General features: G+C 53.9%; 8 protein-coding genes across 8 annotated transcripts; 4 read left to right on the plus strand and 4 right to left on the minus strand.

Moving 5' to 3' along the window:
- Positions 1-1,007: 1,007 nt before the first annotated feature.
- On the plus strand, positions 1,008-2,104 carry A1O7_09075 (uncharacterized protein; the record flags this gene model as incomplete). The annotated part of the gene is made up of 3 exons (XM_007763064.1): positions 1,008-1,174; positions 1,222-1,342; positions 1,391-2,104. The coding sequence occupies 3 exons, from the start codon at positions 1,008-1,010 to the stop codon at positions 2,102-2,104; spliced, it is 1,002 nt and encodes a 333-aa protein (XP_007761254.1).
- Positions 2,105-3,131: 1,027 nt separating this feature from the next.
- A1O7_09076 (uncharacterized protein) lies at positions 3,132-4,197 on the minus strand (the record flags this gene model as incomplete). Its single annotated transcript, XM_007763065.1, has 2 exons — positions 3,132-4,061; positions 4,117-4,197. The coding sequence occupies 2 exons, from the start codon at positions 4,195-4,197 to the stop codon at positions 3,132-3,134; spliced, it is 1,011 nt and encodes a 336-aa protein (XP_007761255.1).
- Positions 4,198-4,512: 315 nt separating this feature from the next.
- A1O7_09077 (uncharacterized protein) lies at positions 4,513-7,094 on the plus strand (the record flags this gene model as incomplete). The annotated part of the gene is made up of 2 exons (XM_007763066.1): positions 4,513-4,549; positions 4,615-7,094. 2 exons carry the CDS (start codon positions 4,513-4,515, stop codon positions 7,092-7,094), a joined length of 2,517 nt encoding a protein of 838 aa, XP_007761256.1.
- Positions 7,095-7,673: 579 nt separating this feature from the next.
- A1O7_09078 (uncharacterized protein) lies at positions 7,674-9,761 on the minus strand (the record flags this gene model as incomplete). Its single annotated transcript, XM_007763067.1, has 1 exon — positions 7,674-9,761. The coding sequence occupies one exon, from the start codon at positions 9,759-9,761 to the stop codon at positions 7,674-7,676; it is 2,088 nt and encodes a 695-aa protein (XP_007761257.1).
- A 3,359-nt stretch (positions 9,762-13,120) lies between these two features.
- A1O7_09079 (uncharacterized protein) lies at positions 13,121-14,168 on the plus strand (the record flags this gene model as incomplete). Its single annotated transcript, XM_007763068.1, has 2 exons — positions 13,121-13,479; positions 13,547-14,168. 2 exons carry the CDS (start codon positions 13,121-13,123, stop codon positions 14,166-14,168), a joined length of 981 nt encoding a protein of 326 aa, XP_007761258.1.
- A 637-nt stretch (positions 14,169-14,805) lies between these two features.
- On the minus strand, positions 14,806-16,666 carry A1O7_09080 (NADH dehydrogenase; the record flags this gene model as incomplete). The annotated part of the gene is made up of 3 exons (XM_007763069.1): positions 14,806-14,879; positions 14,938-16,245; positions 16,294-16,666. 3 exons carry the CDS (start codon positions 16,664-16,666, stop codon positions 14,806-14,808), a joined length of 1,755 nt encoding a protein of 584 aa, XP_007761259.1.
- A 1,333-nt stretch (positions 16,667-17,999) lies between these two features.
- Positions 18,000-19,498, minus strand: A1O7_09081 (protein phosphatase; the record flags this gene model as incomplete). Its single annotated transcript, XM_007763070.1, has 2 exons — positions 18,000-18,440; positions 18,488-19,498. The coding sequence occupies 2 exons, from the start codon at positions 19,496-19,498 to the stop codon at positions 18,000-18,002; spliced, it is 1,452 nt and encodes a 483-aa protein (XP_007761260.1).
- A 2,892-nt stretch (positions 19,499-22,390) lies between these two features.
- A1O7_09082 (uncharacterized protein) lies at positions 22,391-23,719 on the plus strand (the record flags this gene model as incomplete). The annotated part of the gene is made up of 1 exon (XM_007763071.1): positions 22,391-23,719. One exon carries the CDS (start codon positions 22,391-22,393, stop codon positions 23,717-23,719), a length of 1,329 nt encoding a protein of 442 aa, XP_007761261.1.
- Between the last annotated feature and the right edge of the window lie 44 nt (positions 23,720-23,763).

Consider the following 23,763-nt stretch of genomic DNA (forward strand, 5'->3'; position numbering starts at 1 on the left):
GTCAAGGATCGAATGGGCTATGCGCGGGGCCCTGTCTACAGCCAGAACAAGTCCCTCGGAGGCTGTTAACGTATCATGTGTGTCGTTTCATGGCGTTCAATGCCGTAGAATGCTTACAACAATGTACAGAAAAGGATTTAGCAAACGTGGCATGGGCGCGAACAGAGATGCGGTTAGAATCTGCGCGCCACCCAAAAAGTGAAAGTGACGAAAGGGCAACCTTCGACTTCTGGAGAGAGTGGCTGTCTGACTGAAACGTGTGCCCTGTGTTTCGAAGCCCAGTCGACGCCAGTCGACGCCAGGGTGGCCAGTCGACGCCAGTCCGAGGTGGAGACTATGTAAAGCTTTTGTCAGACAGCGTCTTTTATCGGGCTTGTGGTGGACGTCGCTCACATTCCATGCTCGACATCTCTATAACATCTTGTCGCTTGATAACTGAGTCTTCCTCTATTGAAACCTAACAAGAGATGCTTGTCCGCTGCCTGTGTGCCTCGACATCCCCATACGCCGGTATTTGGTTTCCAGCTCATGCAAAGGACCGTTAGAGCTCTGCCGAAAGCGATCGACTGGTAGACAAAGAAACTCGCATTCGCAGCTCCATCAGGTGGATAGTACAAGCGGCAAGCAGTATCAATATGCGCAATAGCCCAGTTTCCTATCCGTCAGTGACGGACATCTCGGTCTCTAAGACTCTCATTTCAACCTTTGCCTTTGATCACACGTCTCTGCTTTCTTGTTACAACCTTTACTCCTTTCAAGTGCTCTGTAAAGCGGTGGATGGTCTGGACACTGGCAGCTGTACTATGCCTGCGACCCTCATTTGCGCGACACCCACTCTGCTTCCCTAACTAACGTCGTGTTCGATGCTTTTGTTCTTTCAAGCCGATCAGGGGTGTCTCGCGCGTCTCGGCTTGAGTTATTCCTCTAGCTTCCTCCGCTTGAGAAAACAGCACCATCACAACGACAGTTGACGACTTTGTAGGATGCAGCACGCTCCTTACACTTCTATGGCCTTTCAGCAAGGGCGCAACTCGACCGATTATGCAGCGACTGCGTTCGGTAGCAGCCAGCCCCTTACTAGGGACAATAGGACGAATGTATGGCGCGAGGACGATAGCTACTACGGCGGCGGCGATCAGAGATCTTATCATGGCCAACAGGTTCAACCAGACTGGTAAGTTGCGCGGACTGGCCATTGACAAGCTATGAACTGACTATCAGGCACCCGGCTCCAAACTCCCCACCACCGAGACAGTATGGCATGCGCATCCGGGGCGCAGCTGGGTTGGAACATGACGTACATTTCCCTGGAGCAGCCGAACACGGAGAACACTACCAATACGTTAGTGGGGGACGCCCAGAACCTCACGCACACTATGACCATGTCCAGCGCAATCAATCACGAATGATCCCGCCTCGCTGTTCCGCTAGAGCCCGGTCAAGTCCGAATGGCGACCACCACGACCTCAACACGCTGCTGGGTGACCGAAGTCTCATCGTCCAGAGGAAAGATGAGCAAATTACAGAGCAACAAAAGTTCATCAACAAGCTCACCAGCGAAAATCAGACCCTTGCAGCTAGCCTCGAAGATCTAACTATGCTCAAGGACAACTTAACTCGGCAGCTCCATGAGAAGAACTTTGAACTCAAACGAGTGCACTGTCATGATCCTGAGGCGCTACATCTTCGATGTGAGCTCACTGCTGGTCGAAACGGGAAGTTACGGGATGCCGATCGCTATATCAAGGACCTTCTGAATCAGATCCACAACCTTGGGGAACTGCCGGTCCCTCCACCTCATGAGGGTTTCCGTCCTCCTTACTCAATAAAGGGTCCTCAGGGGGATAGGCAGGCGGACGGCTACGTGGGCTCGGACACAGACCTCGACGCACGCGACTTTCCGGACGACCCTGATTTCCAAGGCGCAGATCTAGCCACACCTGTAGAACGAAGAATCCAAGCACTGGGCGCCACCATGGACGAGAATGACCTCTTGAAAGCACACCGACCCGTAATCGTCTCAAAATCTCCGAAATTGCAGAGACAACGAAAAGAGTCCATGGTCGCGGCCGGTCGATCAGACCGTACTTTGGGCCAGGGTTGAAGACGATCCGGCTTTTGCAGAGGTCGGCGATGGACCCCCTGTCACATTTGACGTGCTCTCGCATCGACTTCAGGATATCGCTTCGGGCCACGTCGAAAACGACGACCAATGTGATTCTCATCCGTTAGCATTCGACGAGAGTCTTGACCGGCAAGCTTACCCGCCGCTCTTCTCTACGGAGAGTCGACTAATTAGCAAACAAGAAGAACGGTCAACCGCACCACTAGCGTCCAATGATCTGCAGCCAGCGAGGCCTCGTGGACGTCACAAAGGCCGCTCGAGACCAAGATCGCGGTCACCCAGTCATGGAGGACAACGAGGTCAGAGACAAGATTATCGCCAGCGACGATATGAGACACCGCATGTCGACTGGCCGTCCAGCGACCGAGTCCAACATCGATACAGATATGGGGTAGATGAGCCACCCAGAGCGATGGAAGCAAGGACGGATACAGACACGGTGCGGAACAATGAAGCCAAATATGGAATCCGACAGCAGAATCAGAAGCCACGTAAGGGGCCAAAAGGCGAAGGAGAGAAAAAGCGGCAGCGGCGGCGGCGAAACCAGCCGGAGACATTTGCTGGAACTATTGATTAGCTCCTGTAGCATCCTGCTGTGGGGACATAGGCTGCCAACAGCAGAAACGCCGAAGAATTCTTTGGGAATGAGCCAGCCTCATCCAAATGTTGATGAGAGGCTGATGCCGTGCAATTGCCACGCGAATTTGGGTCTCACAGGAGGATGGCTAACGCCAGGGAGCGCCGAGAGACCATGTGAGTTAGGGGAAGAGTCTATTGACGATTCCCATCACAGTGCATACTCAGGACCTCGGGGGCGGAGGCAATTGGGTATGGGCGGTCGGTTGCATTCGCACCATTGTACTCCGTAGAGGCAGGAACCTTTCTCAATTTGGCTCCTCAGTACGGGAAAGCCATCAGTCTTATCAGAATGTGGTTTGAAGAGAGCCAGGAAAGGATATTCCGGGCCAGACAGCAAGCAACCATTCACAGCCCAGATACCTCTGCTTTATAGATACTGTACAATTTGCTCCGGCTCCAGGTGCGGATACTTCTCCCTGGCATGGTATATGGGCATCCCAAAGGTAAACCACGACCCACCACTTTCAAATGAATGCGCTCGACAGAGCAGCTTGAGCAGCGCTGAACGTTCAATAACTATTCGCCCACTTGTCAACAAATCCTTGACGTCCACATCCTCGGTGTCTTTGAGCTCGCCGTGTTCACCGACCGTGCCCATCGCTTCAAAGAGCCGAGGATTGTATTTCTCTCCAGTCTTCGTAACCAGAAGACTTCGACCATGGCCCTGGCCCCATTGGTTCGCTTCAAAGATATTGTTCAAGAAGCGGGCGGTGTTGACCTCGGGCAGGGTTATCTTATTGTCAAGGATGATCAACTCGTTCTTCCTTAGGCGATAACTTAGCGCGATGCGAAATGCCTGCTGGTACACCTTCTCGGGAAGTTCCGTCGAAAAATCTCGAGGCTTGGGTCCGAAAGCGACGCCACCGCCTCGCCTTATAGGGGACTTCTTGTCTCGGACTCGAGCCCGACCCGTCCCCTTCTGTTGGTATAGTTTGCGATTCGACCCGTGGACCTCGAACCGCCATTTCGTGGACGCAGTGCCTTGGCGGGTCATGTCGGCTTCGTAGATGACTGCACGGTGGAGGATATCTCGGCGGAGAGGGGCGTCAAGGTATTTCGGACTGTAGAGGGCATAGCCCGAGGGTTCGATCAGAGGCCAGGTGTAGCGCGTTGCCAGGACAGGGTGGTCGAGAGCATAGACTTCTGCTGGTGACGCGGAGGTGGTGATCGAGGAGGCAGGGGTCTCGAGTTTGCTTTTCGAGGCATTAATGCCGGCTTCGATGCCTTTGGCCGTCTCTGAGATGGGCAATTCTGTCTGAGTGGCGAAGCTGCGACCGAGGCAAGGTGCAAGACATTGCTTCCCAAAAGGTTAGAAGACGAGATAATCACATCGAAACATGAATCAGTCGTACCGTCAATGGGTCCGTAACATTGAGCCGTTTGAAATTCCTCACCAGTCCTAAGAGACTGCGCGATGCTGACGGGTGCGCCATCTGTCCTGGACGTCCACGAACCGCCGCCAGCCGTCCACCCTTTCACAGTCTGAGTACGAGTAACTGCCAGCTGCAAGGCATTGAAACTTGAGGTCGATTGTAGCAACCGGAAGGTTACCCGGAAAGGGATATTATTGCAGCCTCGTCGGAACAACCTCGGCAAGAAAGTTCGAAATCTTGGCTGGATTTTCTGATCGAGATCCGGATCACAGTCTGTAGGAGGTTGCGCTTTGCAGACCATTCACCTTCTCGGCCGTGCAAAACAGCAGCAGGTCTCAAGACGCCGTTCAGATCTTCTTGGAGCGTCCCCTGACTATGGCGATCCAGAAGAAACACGGCAAAGGCCGTCTCGGTACGTTTCACCCCGCCACTTCCTTCGCTTGGCCATCAACTGAATGTTCCACTGACATGTCGCAGACAAGTGGTACAAGCTGGCCAAAGAGAAGGGCTACCGTGCTCGAGCCGCCTTCAAGCTAATCCAGTTGAACAAGAAATATGGCTTCCTGGAAAAGAGTCGAGTACTGCTGGATCTGTGCGCCGCACCCGGATCATGGTGTCAAGTTGCGGCCGAGACGATGCCTGCGCAGAGCCTGATCATTGGCGTCGACTTGGCACCCATAAAGCCCATACCCAGAGTCATTACCTTCCAGAGCGATATCACTACAGACAAATGCCGGGCGACTATCCGATCGCACATCAAGCATATGAAAGCGGATACTGTATTGCACGACGGTGCGCCTAACGTGGGTGTAGCGTGGGTGCAGGATGCATTCTCACAAGCAGAATTGGTACTGCAGTCGATGAAGCTGGCAACTGAGTTCTTGAAAGAGGGAGGCACGTTCGTTACAAAAGTCTTCCGGTCGAAGGACTACAATGCGCTGCTCTGGGTGTTTAAACAGCTGTTCACATCGGTGGAAGCGACGAAACCCCCGTCCTCAAGAAATGTCTCTGCGGAAATCTTTGTCGTGTGCAGGGGGTTTAAAGCACCGAAAAAGCTGGACCCGAAATTCCTGGACGCGAAACACGTCTTCGCAGAAATCCAGGAGCCGACACCTAACAATGAGGCGAAAGTGTTCAACCCAGAGAAGAAGAAAAGGAAGCGAGAGGGTTACGAAGAAGGAGACTGGACACAGCACAAAGAAGTGCCCGTCAGCGAATTCATTCACACGACAGATCCTATCGCCATTCTTGGCTCGGTCAATACCCTCGGTTTCGAGCAGCCTCCGAACGGTGATCTGGCACTCGCAACCATTGACAGACTACCCGAGACGACTGCCGAAATCAGACAATGCTGCGCAGACTTGAAAGTCCTGGGGAAAAAGGAATTCCGCACGTTGCTCCGTTGGCGCCTGAAGGTCCGCGACAAGTTCGGCATGTCCAGCAAGGCCAAGAAGCAGCAGGCGAAAGAAGAGGAGAAAGATCAAGAAGGAGAAGAGGTCGCCGAGGTCGAGTCCATGGATGAAGAGCTCAAAATGCAGGAAGAACTGCAGAGGCTAAGGGACCAGGATAGTAAAGAGAAGAAAAAGGAGCGCCGGAAAGAGAACGAGAAGAAGAGAAAAGAGATCGTCAGGATGCAGATGCACATGACCGCGCCGTTCGATATTGGGCTGGAGCAGAACGGCCCGGCAGGAGAGGGATCGATGTTCAGCATCAAGACCGCCCAAAGGGCTACTGACCCACCGCGTATCGAGGACGAAGAGATGGCAGACGGCGATGACGGACCATCAGAGGATTCGGAAGTCGAGACGCAAAGCGAAGAAGATGACGAAGTCGGCGACCGACTCGAACGAGAACTCGACATGATGTACGAATCCTTTCAGCAAAGGAGAGAAGAAGCCGATGCAGAAGCCCGAGCCAAGCGGGCCAGAAAGGAGAAAGAGACAGACGAGTGGGAAGGCTTGTCTGATCAAGAAGACAGAACAGACAATGAGCCGACTGATGTAGAAACCGACGCAGAGGACGACTATTCGACGAGAGAGCTTCCAAGACAAGAAGGACTATCCAACAAAGCAGCAATGTTCTTCGACCAAGATATCTTCCAGGACCTGGACATCGAGGACGACGAAGACGACAAAGACAAGGACAAGGACAGTGCGATTGAGATGGACGACGAGTCCTCAGACCAGGCCAAACCCTCCGTCACCGCCACCGCCACCGCCAACGCCGCCGTACAAACCAAAGCATCAGTAGGCGCGCAAAAGAGTAAACCTGTCAAGTCCGCCCTGAAGCGAGCACGGCCGGTGGAATCAGACGATTCCGATGCCGACTCCGAGCCCGAAACGACAGCTTCTACTCCTCGACCAGAAGACCCCCTCACCCCCTCGGGCCACTTAGACATCGACATCATCACCGCCGAAGCCATGACACTAGCGCACTCGCTCGCGAAAGGCGAAAAGACCACGCGCGACCTTCTCGACGACAACTTCAACAAATACACGTTCCGCGACGTCGACGGGCTCCCCGAATGGTTCCTCGACGACGAGGACAGACACTCAAAGCCCCAGCGGCCGATCACGAAGGCCGCAGTCCTGGCCATCAAGGAGAAACTACGAGCCTTGAACGCGCGACCGATCAAGAAGGTGCGGGAAGCCAAGGGGCGCAAGAAGTTCAAGGCCGCGCAACGGCTGGAGAAGCTGCGCAAGAAGTCGGCGCTACTTCTGGACGACGAGGGCATGTCTGAGAAGGACAAGGCCAGCGCGATCACCAGGATGATGTCCCGCGCGGCCAAGAAGAGCGGCAAACCGAAGGAGAAGGCCAGATTGGTGGTGGCCAGGGGTGTGAATCGCGGCGTTGCGGGTCGGCCGCGGGGAGTCAAGGGGAGGTATAAGATTGTGGACCCTCGATTGAAGAAGGACGTCAGGGCGGAGAAGAGGTTGAAGAAGAAGTTGAAAAAGTGAGCTGTGACACGGTGTGAAAAGTGGTGCTAGTATGCTTGGAGGAGGTCTGCCTGTGCGACGGTATAAGCTGGCTCTCTATGCCTAATTAGAGCATCTTGCGCCGCATATTCTCCAACTGTGTCTCAAAAACGCCATTGCTCGCCGCATTCGGGTGTTGTGAAGCATTCCACGCGGCATCGTGCTGTTCGCGGAGCCGGTGCTGCGCTTCTTTCGTGGGCGTGCGAATCAACGGGACAGGCCTTTGGATAGTGGTATGTAGAAGAAGTGCGCTGCGTTATTTGCTTCCTCGTGTGAGCGCAGTGCATTTATATGCCCGGAATGATACTCCGATGCCTTTTCTCCTTCCGCTTCCCGAGACATATGATCCGAGTGACAAGGGCTAGCATTGTGGCGTGTCATTTTGTGCCCGTCGTCTTGACAGAGCGTCCAGGTCAAAAGCTCGGAGAGGTGCTACCGGCGACTTCCGAATACTTGAAAAATGTATTGGACCCGGTTCGAGCTATTGCTGAGGGTGATCCGTGTTGGTCGTCCCTGATGTCCACAAATCTGCATGGACGGTGGTGGAGCTATCCAATTGCTTCACCTCCATCCCCCTATGCCCCATCGCCCATCATTCTCCTCGCCGGCGTCGAACTTATCCAACTCGCTGCCGTCGCCCGAATATCCAATATAATCTCGGTTATCATCGATCAAACGGCCGTATTCCAAAAGTAGCCGGAACATATATACCTCAATATCTTCGCGTCTCAGGACTTTGTTCGCCCATTCACGACCCTGTCTCGCAATCTTTTGGGCCGCTTGCTCGTGCGGGGCAATGAAGACCTGCGGATTGAGCTCCACGCCTTCCTCGGCGTGCTGCTTGTAAGGCTTGCCGTAGCCGATGAAATACGTCAAAAGAGCGTAGAGATCGTCGTATCGATTATCCACAGGCACGAAGTGTCGCCATGCTAAAAGCCGACTATCGTGCCATTCTCGGAAAATGGTGGCTTTGAGTCCGAGGCTCTTGCTCTGTAAGAAAGCGTGCCATCTGCCTGAGAAAGAATGCCCGTCCACATCAATCAGGTACTTCGACTTGAATTGAGAGGTCAGCGAGACGGGCGGCACCCAGGTGAAGTAATCATTGTAGAACGAACAGTTGGGAATACAGGACATGGGCTCGGTGAATCCAACGTCACTGTGCTGTTCGATGAATTTGGACGGCCGGAATCTCTCATATGGCTCATACGTGGTGTTGACCTTCTCCGGTCCCGTATCCTTCTCCATGAGGACCGTGACCTCTTTGGCCGCCGTACCCATATAGGTTCCATTGAGAAGCCGGACCAGCCGTTGGCGATGCATTCGGTCCCAGTTATCCGCTAGCTGAACGCCGCCAGAAGTGACGCCACGCCAAACGATGGTGTCCTGCTTATCGCGCCAATCCAGATCTTCTTTGTCGTTGTAGTCATATCGATCATCATGCTGATAGTACATGTTGGCGGGGAAGAGGATATCATTGTTGACGTTGACCTTACATTCACCGAAGATGGGAACAAGCTTGTGAGAGGCAATGATACTGCTGGCCGAGTACAACATCCCGTGCATGTCCTGGATCGTGGGCCCGATGGTGCATAAGTCACTTGACAGGTTGAAGTTGGTAACAAAACCTGCAAGGGGTTCCTTGTAGAGACTGTCCGCCTGCGCAACGGACATGTTGGATCGCGCGGGAGATTCTGGGGGGCAGCCCTTGGCGGCAATCTTCATGTATTGCTTACCCGGCGCAAACAACCACTCATCATCCAGCCGCGTCGAATGATCATCAGCCTTGTCAAGAATGCTCATGTCGCGTAACTCAGGCTGGTCCTTCGTGAAGCTATCCATGACCTCGGGCGGCATCACCCGGGTGTCATACTCGACTCTTAGATGTTGTTGCATATCTTCCCACGGCACGACCACGCGTGGCTGATCCAGCCGATTCATGGGAATATCCATATCGGGCAGATGGTCGATGAACTTTTCAATCACCTTCTCCATCGTTTCGGACCGCCAGCTGGGATTCTCCACTTTGACGACTTTGTGACTGCGGATATGCATGACTGCGACCCCAAAGTCGAATTTCTCCCACATATGAGCTGCTCGGATACGGATCTCGGAGGCGTTGATTGCCCAGAACGGCCGCAGATCATCCATTATCTGCTCAAAGTCGTCGATGTTGAACACATTCCTCTTGCGCGCAAATTTGTACCACTCGGCGAAGCCTGGCGGAGGATGTCTGCCATATTTGCTTCTGTATTTCTCCACCGTCTGCCTGAATGTCGTCGAGACCCCGCTCTCGTAGGCTCGCCATTGCGCATCGGCATTCTCCATCAGCTGCGCGATCGGGTGCAAATCGAAGTGTTGTACTGCTGGCGCAGACACAGGCGCATCGGGTGTGACAGCATCCTCGGGTACCGGTACCGGTACCGGTACCGGCGACGGTTCAGAAGGTAGATCCCATATCTCATCTGGATCTGGCGCTGAAGGCGGCAGTTTATGTTCAGTCGGGGTCAGGTGGTTCGGGATAGGTAGTTGTGAGGCGACATCGCTGAAGTCGGTACTCGAGAAGGAGAGACCATGGAAGACAATATAGAAGGCAAGGACACCGGCAATGAGCAGGAAAATCCGCTTCTTGTTGAACTCAATGGGACCCATGTTGTGTGGTGTTAATCAACCATCGGATAGAGGCCTCTTTATTACATACTCATCCCCGTCACGTTTGACAGAGATAGCGATGCAATTAAGAGAATGCCAATGATATCCTACCCTGCTCCGCAGCCTCGCCGACCCATAATTCAAGAGGTTCCTTGGGGACGAGTGTCTCTCACCAGGAAAGTTCAGGCCATGGTCTCAGGAGGCGCAGCTGCTGCCAATCTGGAGTGGCGCGGAGTCGCGCAGGTGGCTAACCACGAATCCACACCATATCCGAATCAGGTCTAGTTCGATATTATCACCAGCCACGCTCAGCCACAGCCCCCAGAGTGCGAGGAAGTGTGGATTGAGAGAGTGTACGGAGTACTCCGTAAAGGTTCACAATTGAATAGAGTAAACGCTCGCAATTGCTTGCTAAATACTGAAAAGTTAAACCACGCTCAATAATAAGGGTTCGCTATTGGGTTAGCCGGCGAGCAAGAGCCCCTGGGCGTCGCATTGAGAGGAAAGACATCAACTCTCTCGCCGGTCTGGTTCAGAGCGTCGGACTGCGGCTACTGTGGTGACCATACTTATGACCTCTCTTCCCTCTTCCTTTGCTCAATCCTGTCGACCGCTTTCTTGACGTGCGAGCTCAACCCACCGCTTCTGGTGATAGCGCCCGTCTCGGTTGACGCCTGCCTTTCCACAACTGGTGACGGAGGAGGCGACAATTGTGGGTTTGGCATCCTGAAGAGTGGCCCAACCTGCTTTGAAAGGATGCGTTGAGTATGTTCTCTCCCTTCCACCAACGATACATGTCGTGCCCGAGAACGGGTCACCACGTGTATTGCAGGAGCAAGTGGTGGAGCTTTTGGCGTTGTCGGGCTGCTTGGGGGAGTATCTGGTTGATGCTTTGCCTCACTATCGTAGGCACCATCGCTCCAGCTGGCATCCCTTGTCCGTAGGGCGCTGCTGTCGCTTGGCGCTCTACCAACGCCCATCTCAAACCCAAGTCTCATGAGATCGGCCAGGGCGTTGAAGTTCTGACCGGTGTTACGGGAGGACGACGGGCACGAGAACCGGAGGCCGTGCCCTTCGGTCATCGCCTGCTCGGCGGCAATCAGCCCAAAAACTTCGGGGAGAGCGTCTTGTGGGTCCGCAAAATCGGATCCTATAACTTCTTCAATTTCCCTTGGATTGCTCACTTCGCCGGCCACAGCGTCTGGGGGAGCGTCGTCGTCTTGAGCGAGGTGATGGATGGCTTCGTGTGGAAGCTCACCGATGCTTCCTTGAGGCAGTCTGTTGCTGGTGTATTCTTGGGGCCCCTTGCTTCTGGAGTCGAAAACTTCTATTTCATGTAAGGTTCCAACCCGCGGTGCTGTACCTGGAATAGCAGGGCTGCTAGGACTGTCGCTGCTGTTACTAGAATCGAGCTTCAGGTCTGTGTCAAGCTGACTCATCTCTCGAATGGCGGTTCTGGATCTATCGCTTTGCTTTCCTTAAGTCTGGCGATTACGACCAAATGCTGCTTGACGGTGTCACTTACGAGGCCAACAGAGCGAGAGCCATCTCTAGCGAAGCGTTGTGAGACCCCAGCCGGAGGCTCAATCTTGTCAAATCATCGCCGCCATATTTAGCCCAGATCATGGTTCTAACGAATTTATCTGAAGAAGACATCCTAAGCAGAATTTCGCCCGCGTCTGCGACAACTTCGCTGGTACTGGCTAGGATGAGCGAGACCCTGTGCTTGAGAGCCTGAGGTACTCGGAGGGAAGTGACCACTGTGTTGAAGTCGGCAAGGTGTCAGAGGTCTGCACTAGATGGGGTGGGACTCTGGAATACTAGTTGTACTTGCCTGGATTACTCTTTAGAGACTCCAGGCAGAGCCCGAGAGAGGAGAGCTCTTGCAACACGGCGTCTGAGCCACGGTGTGTATGCCGCATACGAGATATGGACGGTCGTATGCGGGTGGTCAACTCGTCCACATCGGCGATTAGGCTGATGCAAGCCGCGGTGATAGACAGAGTCTCAATCGGCATTGTTCTACGAACTTCAGCAATTCCCCTCGAAAAGTTTTTCTCGCAGATGCGAGGCCTTACTGATAGCCTGAGTTGATCGTCAACACTGAAGTGAAGGAATAACGACGCCTGTGAAGAACAAGTGAGGCTGGAACGCCGGCGATTTTGCGAGGTTCGCGAGGGAAAGCGGCAGTACTGAGTTGAGGATACGAGCTTTCCGTATGGCCCCTGCCCTTTGACCTCTCCGTGACGTTTCCTTGGTCTCAAGGCGCGTCAAGCCATGCAACCCCTGGCGACCGGGATTCCAACGTGGCACCAATCGAGTCCTTGCCATCTGATAAGATGGCGATCTCTGTACTTACACAATATACAGGCAGACGGACTAGACAGGAGTCATTTTCAACATGATGTAGCTGATGCACGGAAGAGCATGACGCTGGAGCTGGGCCAATAATAAGTAACAGTGGCACAAGACACCCAGGAAGCAGCCAGAGCAACGAAAGACAACCTCCATGCAGAGCGCAATGCTCATGCAACTCCACCCAGAGGCTCGTGACCGCGGAGACCCAGACTCGGCTGCAGCCATTTTCGAAGCCGTAGAAGCAGGGTGCACTTCGGAAGACGATTGACTCCTCTGGCTCCCATACTCAGCCCCATGCAAAAAGTCGATCGTGGCACAGTAATCTAAACCTCGCGGTTACCCAAGGTCGGTACGAGTTATTGTTGCTGCATGTGCCGAGAGGTACAGTAGTTACATACGTATTGTAGCAGGCGAGGCTGATCCGGACAGGGGCACCAGGGGTTGCCTTAAAAGAGTAAAACTGGCTTCTCAAAGGACGAGGGCCCGTAACCTTATCCAGCGCTACGCCGTAGGCATTGCCGCGCTTAGGCGGAGTTAGGCTGGAGTACTTGGGACTTTCACGGACTGCCATGTTCAGTTCAAACAACAGAGATGACAAGAGCCAGAGGGAGAAGGGAATCCAACTGTGCGCCTTGTTCTTTCAAGATGAGAGGGTCTAATCTGAACTTCACCCTGGCCATGACTTCTGGTTCGTCAACTGGGTGGCAAGGTAGAAAGCCCTCGATACGCCCGGCAAACGGGGATTTCGCCCAGTATCTCTGGCGAGGGTCTACTCTGTGCTCCGTATTGAGTTTCTGTAATTACTGAAATCTCAATGCGCTGGTAGCAGACCTGAAGCGAAGGTGGAAATCCACGACTGCGGGTGTATTCTGCCGCTAGAGCCTTGGCAGTACGGTGGACCGCTGAGCCACGGGCAATTCGAGCTTCAACTTTTCGGGATCGACATTGGGACACACCAGCAGTGCTGGCGACGCTCATTACGAATATCTCCAGTAGTCGCAATGCCTCCTCGGCTACCACTGCGGCTGAAGGCCCTATCGTGCGGCACTCTCCCATCTGTATCGACTCCAGTTGCAGCGGCACCGGTGGTCTCAGGAATCCCAGCCTTCCTGCTTCCTTTCCTACGCCATCAACCTCAACCCTCCCAGCGACGGCATGCCTCGATCCTAACCTCCTTGTCCGACCGGCCTGGGGCCTACAACCGCAAGATTCGCAGAGGACGAGGTCCTGCGTCGGGCAAAGGAGGTAAATCCGGTCGGGGCTCAGACGGGCAGAAGCAACACGGCAAAGTGCCAGAGGGGTTCAATGGAGGCCAAACACCCGAACACATCGTGCACGGCAAATATGGTTTCATCAACCAGTAAGTCGTAGTCCGAGCCACCCGAAAATGGCACCTGGACCCGTGACTGACGGAGAATCGCCTCTAGATTTGCCAACGACATGGCGCCCGTCAACCTGGACAAGATCCAGTCCTGGATCGACCAAGGTCGCCTCGACGCTTCCCGACCCATCACGCTGAAGGAGCTGAGCGCTTCGCGTCTGCTTGGCCAGATCAAGGACGGCGTCAAATTACTGGGCAATGGCGCCTCCGAGCTGAAAACCCCGATCCATATCGTCGTGTCCAGGGCGTCGCGGTCAGCAATTGCTGCGGTCGAGGCACTGGGCGGCACAGTCACCACGCGCTTCTACACCGCGCAGGCGATCCGGCGCATCAAGGCTGGGTCCACGCATCCATTTGTTTCGATGCGCTGGGATGTCGGGGCGCTGAACAACCCGCACCTGGCCGTCGAGGGCGCAGAGGCCATCGAGAACCGCGTCAAGGCCATGGGCTTCCGTTATAGACTGCCGGATCCGAGCTCGAGGAAGGATCTGGAATACTATCGCGACGCGAAGCACCGCGGATATCTGAGCCACACGGTCAAGGAGGGCGAGATGGCAAGTCTATACTTCAAAGAGCCGCTCAGCGAGGAGCAGCTGAAGGCGCTGAAAAGGGAGAGCGCCGTGGGTGGCAGGGCTGCCAAGAGGAAAGAAGGTGACAAGCTGTGGTAGAGCGGCTGCTCTACATGTGGGCGCCCGTGGATGGGAACAGCAGGGGCGCTCATGCTCCTTCCCATGAGGAGTGTCTGCCGAATACCACACGCTCGCAGAGGGTTCGCCCTCGGATGTAACACGAAATTGCTGTATTTGGTCTACGGCCGTCGTTCCGGCACTCAGCCGCAATACTCTTTATCAGTCGTTTCTCATTGGGAGTGTTACGATATATAGCTCCGCTGGTGGCCAGAGGAGCTGGAGGAAGGCCACGGCATTGTGTACTGAGAACTCGACTTTGTATAGCATAGTACCTGGATAGCCGAACAGAGCATGATACGCTCTCTTCCGCCAGCTTGACTTGAGGAGCTGCCGCATCGGAGAAGTTCTGAAAAGGCGTGTTGCTCGAGGCACACTTCGAAGTGTAGCATTTGGCATATCACACAGATTCCCAAGCAAGCATGCACCCGCACACGCGCACTATATCAGAACGGGCACCAATCGTCATCTTCCGTATCGAAGCCGCCAGTAATACAATTTCGACGAAGGCTGCAAAGCAGCTGATTGCGCTTCAGCCAATTGCCCTCTGAAACATTCCTTGTTATATGACCACACGCAGACAGCTGTCTTCAGCATTTGTTTCCCGTTCTTCATTCGGCTACTCCCGCGACACATCTCTGCCGAAGAACTTGGCCTTGACCCAGTCGAAGCAGACGAGGATACGGTTCCGTGCTACGCAGAAACTGTCAGTCAAAGGTACACCCACCAACGGAGAGGGGAAAAAACTTACTGCTAAAGCACATGCTCAGGTATGCGCTCTTCCAGAACAGGTAGGTCATGGTGCCCCCGGAGGCAATGTTACCACTGAACCAGCTGACGTCGGCCACAGCCTTCTCCGCGCCAATGTACGCCAATGATCCTTGGTGCGAATAGCTAAAGGCGCCAATCTGCTTGACGCGGCGCAATTGCCGTTGTCGCTCGTTGATCTCCTCCAGAATGACCTTGCGTTCATCTGGCTTGGCATTGGCTTGCTTAGCGGACAGTTCGCGCATCTCTGCCTCGATCGCGTCGGTCTTGGCCATGGTATTAAAGAGCCGGGCGAGGAAAGCTCCCTCCTGCGCGGCAACCTGGGCGGTAGGAGCATAGTTGGCGACCGCACAGTCACCAACAGCCCAGATGTTCTCCGCGCCATTCACGACCATGTATTCGTTGACCTCGAGACCGCGGCGGGCCTTGGCTTGAGCCGGGATTTGAGACATGAGGTCTTTGACCACAGGCCGCACGGCGTTGCCGGTCGCCCAGACAAGCAATCCGTACGGGATCTTCTCGATACCTTTGCTGCCATCGGGCTTCTGGATTTCTGCCTCTATGTACTTGTCGGTAACGTTCTTGACCATCGTCTTCGTCCGGATCTCAATATGTTCTTCCTTGAATGATGACTCAGTGTACTCGATCAACTGCTTGCTGAACATGGGCAGAACGTTGGGGAGTGCCTCGACCAGAGTGACGTGGAAACTGTCTTTGATCGACGGCACCCATTTCTGCAGATCTTCCATGAAGAAATCTTGGAGTTCGCCGGCGAATTCAACACCTGTGGGACCACCTCCAACAACGACCATGTGCAAAAGGCGCCTGATCTCGTCTGGAGACTGATCCTTGAAAGACGCAGTTTCGACGCAATCCATGATCTGCTTGCGGATCTTCTGAGCATCGTTGACTTCTTTCAGGAAGCAAGCATGTTCGCGAACACCGGGGATTCCGAAGGTAGCGTTTTCAGCGCCGACACCGATAACCAGCATATCGAAGGGTATCTCTGTCTCCATTACGTCACCCTTGATCTCTGACTCGTCTTTGGCGTACACGATTCTCTTCTCATAGTCGATTTTGGTAGCCTCGGCTTCATAGTACTTGACATTTGCCTTTTTGTGTCGCAGGATGTTTCGAATGGGCTCCATGATAGACCTGTGTTCGATGGTGCCGACGGTGCAGGAGGGAAGCAGAGGGGTGAAGAGGAAGTAGTTGCGTGGCGAAACGACGACAACATTGTAGTTTTCGGTGTCCAGCTTCTTCAGTAGAGATACAGTGCCCCAACCGGTACCTGCAACGCGTTAGCTCGGAAGGGCACTTATCCAAGATAGCAGCAGACCAAGAATGACAAGATTTTTCTTGCTCGGATCGGGGTCGGTTTGATCTGGAGGATGGTGAAGGTCATAGACCTGATAGCTGACGTATCCCACACTAGCGAGAACGGAGAGGTAGGTCAATCGCCATGCCCAGCGAAGGAATCTGAACCGTCGCCGGGGTTTGGGTGTCGGAGACAACTCGACTTTGGGAGCATCGGCGTAGGAACGGCGGAATGGTTGTGAAACCAAAGGTCGAGGGAGTAATGGAGATGGCTTCAAAGCACTTGCGACTGACAAGTTCGACCTGGGGCAAGTTGAAAGAGCTCGCATTGACAGCGGCCTGTATGACACCATTGGGACGCCTGGCATCATGCGTAAAGGTAGTTTGCCCGCCATGTCGGTCGACTTTTTCGGGGTCAAGGGCTCAAGGCGACTCTGTCGAGACCATCACGACAGGGAAGAGCTAGGAAAGGAGAGGGGAGCGCACAACAAGAGAATTGAGTGAGGCAAAAAGGATGTTGTTGAGCAAGATTAGGGTCAGTAATTTTGCCGCTGCAAAATACTTTGGAAGGATACGTAACAATGCAGCAAGCTCCGGGAGGTGGGCCGCTTTAATGTTAAGCTCCCATCCGGCCACTGAGAGCCCAGGGATCCTGATAAGCGCAGATAGCACCAGATAGGGCCGGTAAGGGGCGTTGGGCTCTCTAAATGCACGTGGTACGTATCATTCCCTTTCGCAACTTCAACTTCAGCTTCACACGCGACCTTCCATAAGCCCATCACAGTATGCTAACTCATAGGCTCAAAGGCTGGGAATGACGATGACGGCCTCCGAAGCTCACGGTCCGCACTGCATGACGAAGCTGCGCAAAGGGAAAGCGGGGGCGCTTCCGAGTCCGGTCACAGAAATCGGGGCCCGTACGAGGTAAGAAGCAGTATCACCATTGGTGCTTTATCAGCGATACCTCGCTTGTGGAAGACTAAACTTCACACGCCTCCAAAAGATGGAAGAAACAGCCAAGGAGTGTGGTCGAATGCTTACACTCACACTGAAGGTACGCCGTTCGTTATCTACGAATCTCCTGAATGCGCCCCGTGTTCAACCTGGTCCAGCACACCACATCCAGTCGGATGCCACGACCGACCAGCAGCCATGATCTTTATGGCTATTCCCGTCCTTTCTAAGATGGTCATGTTCACCACAAACTATGGCTGTCAAGGCACACATGTGGACAACGGCGTCGAATCAATCTCATCACGGACATGTATACAGACGGGCCAAGAAAAGCATATGACATGAAAGTTCGCTGGCTGGCTGGCTGGTTGCTTAACAAACATCGGGAATTTGCATAAATCAAATGCACAACACCACCATGGAATAAGGCCGCATATGGACGAGCCCTTTATGACCCGGTGATGCCTTTAACATATCACCATCCATCTATGAACTGATCTCTCGAACCATCCGATGGTCTGTCCGTGCCAATCCAATGTTGCTGATCTTTCAAGTACGATCCAACCGATCTGAAGAGATTCGCTCGATCCAAGAGCTGGCATGATTGAGGTCCACTGCATGCCGACGGATCAAGAGCCGCCTGATGCAAATCCCAGACAGACTCATATGGACATTTTGCCCGATCGGCCAAGATCGTCTTTCTCATCTGCTTCCAAAAATGGGCCTCGCCTCACACAACACAATCCCTCAGACGAATCGACTTGTCGACCATACTCAGCTTCCGTTCTGTACTTGCTCTGTCTTCTTTTCGGACAATATCCTCTCGGCTTCGGGTCTGCCCTCTGGCGTATATTCGGGGCCCGCTTCCTGGTCCTCGTTTTCCTGTTCCTTGATCACTGTTTGCATCAGCTCTTCCGAGTCCTGATCCGAAACAACGCCTTCCTGCGCAATGCCAGAATTTCGTCGGGCTTCGCCAACAATCATTTCCACTTCACTGATAGCTAGTTTGTCTTTGTTGGCATCTGTTTCGACTCCAATGTCCATCTTCGTGTTCGTTTGCAGCTTCTGCGGATCGAAGCGAACAACCATGACTGATAGATTGTCCGTGGAGAAACGCGCCAAGGCGTGATCGACGAGGATCTTGGAGGCGGCTTGCGGATCCTGGATATTGCGAATGAGGTCGACTGCCTCCTGATCTGAGCAGACATCCCATAGCTACTCGGATTAGCATGAGTCCAGGTAGGCTGGACAATTAGACTTACCCCATCACAGGCCAGGATCAAGAACTCATCTTGATCAGGTTGAATCACCGTCTCAGTCGTATAGGGATGCCCAGTGACCAGGTCTTTTAGATACGAGTCGCCCAACGCTCGTGTCACAGCCAACACCCCATTCACTCGGTTGTTCAAGATCAAACCACCAGCTTTTGATATCCTTCGCCCCTCATTTTCATCCATACCTTTGTGGTCATATGACAGGCGGAGAGCCTTTCCATTCCGACATAGCACGATGCGAGCATCACCAACATTAGCGGTGTATAGCACTCTTTGCCGGGTGGCTTTCTGCTTGGCTTCTTGGATAGCTGCGGCCGCCGCCTCAGCCGTGGAGTTTGATCGAGGAGTCGAGTCTTTGGCATCCTTTGACACTTCGCTACTCTTCTCGTTCTTTTCTGCTTCCTTAGCAGCCGCTGCTGCCAGGGATGCAATGGCTTGCGACCCTGTAGCGGAGTGGTTGGTAGGCACTCGGTCTTCCCACCTCAAGACGGCAGTAATGGCAGTGCACCCACTGTTCTTGAGCGGCAATTTCTCCAGCTGGTTGTCAGCGGAGGTGTATGTTTGATCGAGCAGTTCCGGTACCGGCGTATTCGGGTATTTGCGCATTAGATCTTCCAGGAGGACATGCAGCTTCTTTCCACACCATTCTGCAGCAAAGGTACCTGCGTGTCCATCAAAGATGGCAAAATACCCATTATCTGTCTCGACGACATGCTGCCCAGAATCTGAAGGGATCGTGGTCAGGCTGTTCTTGTCTTCCCGCGAGCTCTTTTTCGAGAGGGAGCTATCGGCCGAGGCCAGTACAGGGGCAGGAGTGCCAAGGAAGTTGTAGAGATATGCATGAGTGTCCTCCATAGTGCGACGGCATTTTTTGTTTTTGTCTTCCGTCACACCTACCAGGAAAGAGGAATTGGGAGTCGGCTGCGACTCGCCGGCCGAGTTGTTCAGTGAGCCCTGGGGCACGCTGAGGGCAGGATCTGTCTTGGAGAGTTTCTGCATGGGCGTCTGAGGACCGTCCCTGTCGCCATGGATCAGCGAGTTTTTGGCTTGGGTGAAGATCTCTTTGGCTTTAGCACTACTACTCCGGCGCTTCTTCGAGTCGGCCGTTGGGGAGGGAGCGGCGTCTTCTGCCGGTTTCCTGCTCTCGCCTTTGGGGCTCAGGTCATTCGTGTTGACTGTAATGCTGCCACCAGGGGAGGTGGGGGTAGTGTGGTTGCTGTCAGTGCTGATCCGAGGGGGGGCGTTGTCCGTGTCTGCATCCTTCTCTTTCTTGCCTCCAAAAACGCGATTGAGAAACCCTCCAGTGGAGGTCCTCCGATCGGTGGTGCCCGCCAGCTTGAAGACTGCGCAAGCTCCTGGAGCGTCGCTGAGGGCTCGATTGGCGGGCGCGAAGGAGTCGCTCTAGTCGAGGCAGAAGGCGGGGCGTAGTGAGCTGCGGGTGCAACGTCGCTGAGTGGCAACAGAACAGTAACAGTAGTTCCGCAGTGTATTAGTAGTGGCCGGGAAGAGGAAAAGGCCTCTGAATCTAAGGATGCGCCCAAGCAAAGGATGACCAAGACTAGATTGTTCTGTGCGAGTGTGGGAGGCCGATCACGAGTGGTTGAGGCTGGCTGGTCAGTGGTAGGAGCAGAGCAGTGGTAGAAGCAGAGCGGTGGTAGAATGGCAGGCTGGGATATGGAGTCAGTTGCTGGCCGAGGTGGTGATGAATGTGGCAGTGCTTTTGCTCCTCTCCTTCGTCTTCGCCTGCCTGAATAAGGATAAAGATGGGCGATGGGCGATGGGCGATGGGCGATGGGCGATGGGCGATGGGCGATGGGCAATGGGAAATGGGCGAGACTGTGAAGCTGTGGGGGAGGGGAAAGTGAGCGCCAACATCAGAATCGGCAGCAGCAGCAACAGGGATGCGGCACCGATTGTGGCACGCCGACGTCAGTCGCCAGTCGCCAGTCGCCAGTCGTCAGCCTAGATTTGCTCCTCAGTTCGTCCTCAGTGCCCGTAGCGGCTGCCTAAAAGCCACGTACACAGCACACAGGCTCACAAGGCAGCACTACCCACCAGGTAGGTACAGTACTTGTCCCTACCACAGTATGCACCGTGTCCAGTGATCGTGGGGCCCGCAGCACACTACAGCAAAGGGATGCACCTCGTCGTCCTCCCCTCGTCCTCCCCACAGACATCCTCATCGCCAAGAAGCGAGAGCTTGAAGCTAATTAGCCCTGACTCTTTCTGGCTAGTTTGGTTGTTTGGGGGTCGTTGCAGAACATTCGGCCGAATAGTTTGCTCCCGACATCAAACTCGCATCTGGTGTTGATCTCGCAGTGGCCAAAGGAAGCATAAAAATTCCATCGACGATGGATCCCAGGGCTCAAGTGAGTCTACTGTGAAGGATAGGCCTCTCGGCCTTCAATGACGCCGAGACTAGGCCCGAGTCGACGTAGCTAACGCCGCGTGGAGTACAGCACAAGTTCCAACAGCGGGCCACGACCATTTTCTCCGTCTTGCTGACTGCACATCTTCCCCAGAATCCATTTTGAGCGGCGCGGTCTGGAGGGCGGCATATTTTTTGCAATGTGGTGAATGGTCTTCTGTGATCGCCACTCAGATATTGGAAGGGACATTCGGCCTCTGCGTACGTCGCTCCATGGGCGTCTTGTCTGCTTTCTATTCAACCCGAACTCTTTCATGGTCAGCAATCCTATGTTGCTGAAAGAGCCCGCCGCGGTGGCGGTTGTTCCCGTGGTATGGCTATGCTCTGTTGACAATTCCGGACGCTGGCTCACTGCTTGCCTATGCAACAAAGCAGTTGGCGTCAGGGAGGACTTTTCAACATGTCAAGGATGACAACGCCCAACAACCTCGTCCACCACATGGCAACGGAGTCACTCGGCCACTCTCGGTGTATGCTAAATCAAAGCGATCGACATGGAGGAGACAGACCATTTGATGCCTCTTTCTTCCAAGATGTGAAGGGCACGTCTTTCGAATTCCACGCAGGTCCAAGAGAGTCCAGCTCGTGTTGCCAATCAAGACGTCGCATATTTCCGCGTCCTCCACACTCGCCACCTGGGATCAAGGGCAATTGTCCTCAAATCATCGACGTGTATCTTCCGTTACAACCTGCGTACAGTTTCTCCCGGAGGATCGCCACGGTCAGATTGTTAGCAAGTCATGACCTTCGCACGTGTGGATTGAATGGTCTGCTTACAGTGAGGGCAGCACCATTGTCTACAGATTGATCCCGAAGCACATCTCTTCGACAGAGCTCCGATGGGGTTGGGTGTAATCCCGGGCTCCTCCGTCCTCGAAGCACACAAGCCGAGTCAATCTCAGTGCATTGATCGTGACAGATCGTCCACTCCTTGGCTTCCCCATGGAGTTAACGGGGTTGTGTCTCGCCTTTGTGGATCTTATATGAAATATATCCTGGTAGGTGGTCAGTGTCAACACTTACTGCTGCAGCAGCCATAGAGGTATGGCATTCAAGCTGCTATTGTGTCGGAGGTCTCTTTCAGCCAGGGTCACTGCTTCTTGGGGCCGTTGTGAACCTTTGCAAGTTGTCATGGCAAGTCTCCTTCACACAAAATCACGTGTAATGCAAGAAGTTGAGGAAGCAGTTGTTTGTACCGTACCCTGGGTGACAGCCACCTTACTGCGCCCATGGAACTCGTTGTTCTTTCAGCCTTCTTTCGAACTCACTCCGGCCATGTTGTCCAGGCTTTGATTCTACCACCACTTCTCTGAGCTCCAGGATCTAGAGACCGAGTTTCCAACCCACCGATACCTGCATATCCTGCTCTCCAGCCTATCTCGGTCTCCAGCATCTCCTCCTCTCGTCGCATAGGACTCGGACGTTCATTGCGACAAGCCTGTGGCAGCGGAACCTAAGAAAGCATGTTGCACGACTGTCTATTCACCAGCTACAAGCGGTACAAAGCGGACACGGACTATGTCGCCCATTGGCTCGACACTACCGCGAAACAATGCGGCTATGTGACGAACCAGGAGCCCCCCAAAACAGTGCCTGTCAAGACACAAAAGAAGCTGAAAGGAAGAGCAAGGACCCTTGCAAGACGCGACGCAGCAGACCTGAAGAACCAAGAAGATGCGGCATCAGGCACTCCCTACACAATCGCGATCAAAGACTTCCTTCCAATGGCCGAGCAGATATCGTCATTCAATAGACCTCCTGTGAAAGTTCCGGAACACTTCACCAGAGTGATTGAACGAGCCATATCTCTACGTAGAAAGGTCAGCAAGGCTCTGGCGGACCCGCAATATTCAGGGCCCTCTCGACCCTCTACGGATCTGGAATCGGATTCACGTCACGCTCACTTTGTGGACATCCTGGTTAGTGTGCAACAGACTTTAGGGCACCTTGTCATTGAGAAGACGCAGGGTGACCCCAGACGACAAGGAGCCGCCAAGTCTTATGACACGTCTGGCTTCAACTTCACCAATACGTTCAATTGCCTATCGTCAGATGGTTCGTCGACGACCGAACAAGACAACGACGGTGACAATCTGGGCCAAGATCCGCAAATGGAAACACCGCGAGTCGTGCCAGATCTGTGCTGCGAGGCAGAACAACCCACAGACTCTCTTGAGGCATCTGTTGCGTTTGTGTGTCTGCTTCGTGATATGCAACAAGTGCGTGAAGTGATTTTAGAATGCTGGAGGAGTTATCACACAGGTGACCTTGACCTTACCACGGTTGCCTTGACATCTAATACAGCTTTTGAGTTGGCCTGTCGCTTGGAAGGAGACATGGAAGAGCTTGCTGGATATGAAGACCCCGAATTGCTTTTGCAGAGCCAGCATGCTATCCTCTGTCAAAACCTGAGAGATTTGCCAGAGTACACTGACCTGAGCGACGATCACTTCGAGTTTGCAACGCACGAGGCCGCACCAAAAGCCTTCTTGTGGTCGACCTACAAGCATCTGAGACATTTCCTGGAAATTGGATGTATGGAGACCGTGGTTAACGAGTCGCCAGACACCTACCGAGCCGAGTCTGATAACTCAACCACGACGGAACAACAGAGGTTCTTGGAAGACCGCCGCCTTCTTCGCGATGTCTTTTCAGACATCATGGTCTATATGGGAGGCCAGCACGTACACGGCGACTCGCACGTTGACGAATTGACTCCGAGGCTTTCTCGACATGTTTTGGTCAGCCAAAGTACCGTTGTGGCTCGTTTTCGCCACTCGAGTCTTCCTTGACATTCACCATATGCTGCATAACGACGTTAGCACAGGTTTCGAGC

This window comes from Cladophialophora yegresii (genome assembly GCF_000585515.1).
Source record: "Cladophialophora yegresii CBS 114405 chromosome Unknown aczIN-supercont1.6, whole genome shotgun sequence".
Classification (NCBI taxonomy): domain Eukaryota; kingdom Fungi; phylum Ascomycota; class Eurotiomycetes; order Chaetothyriales; family Herpotrichiellaceae; genus Cladophialophora; species Cladophialophora yegresii.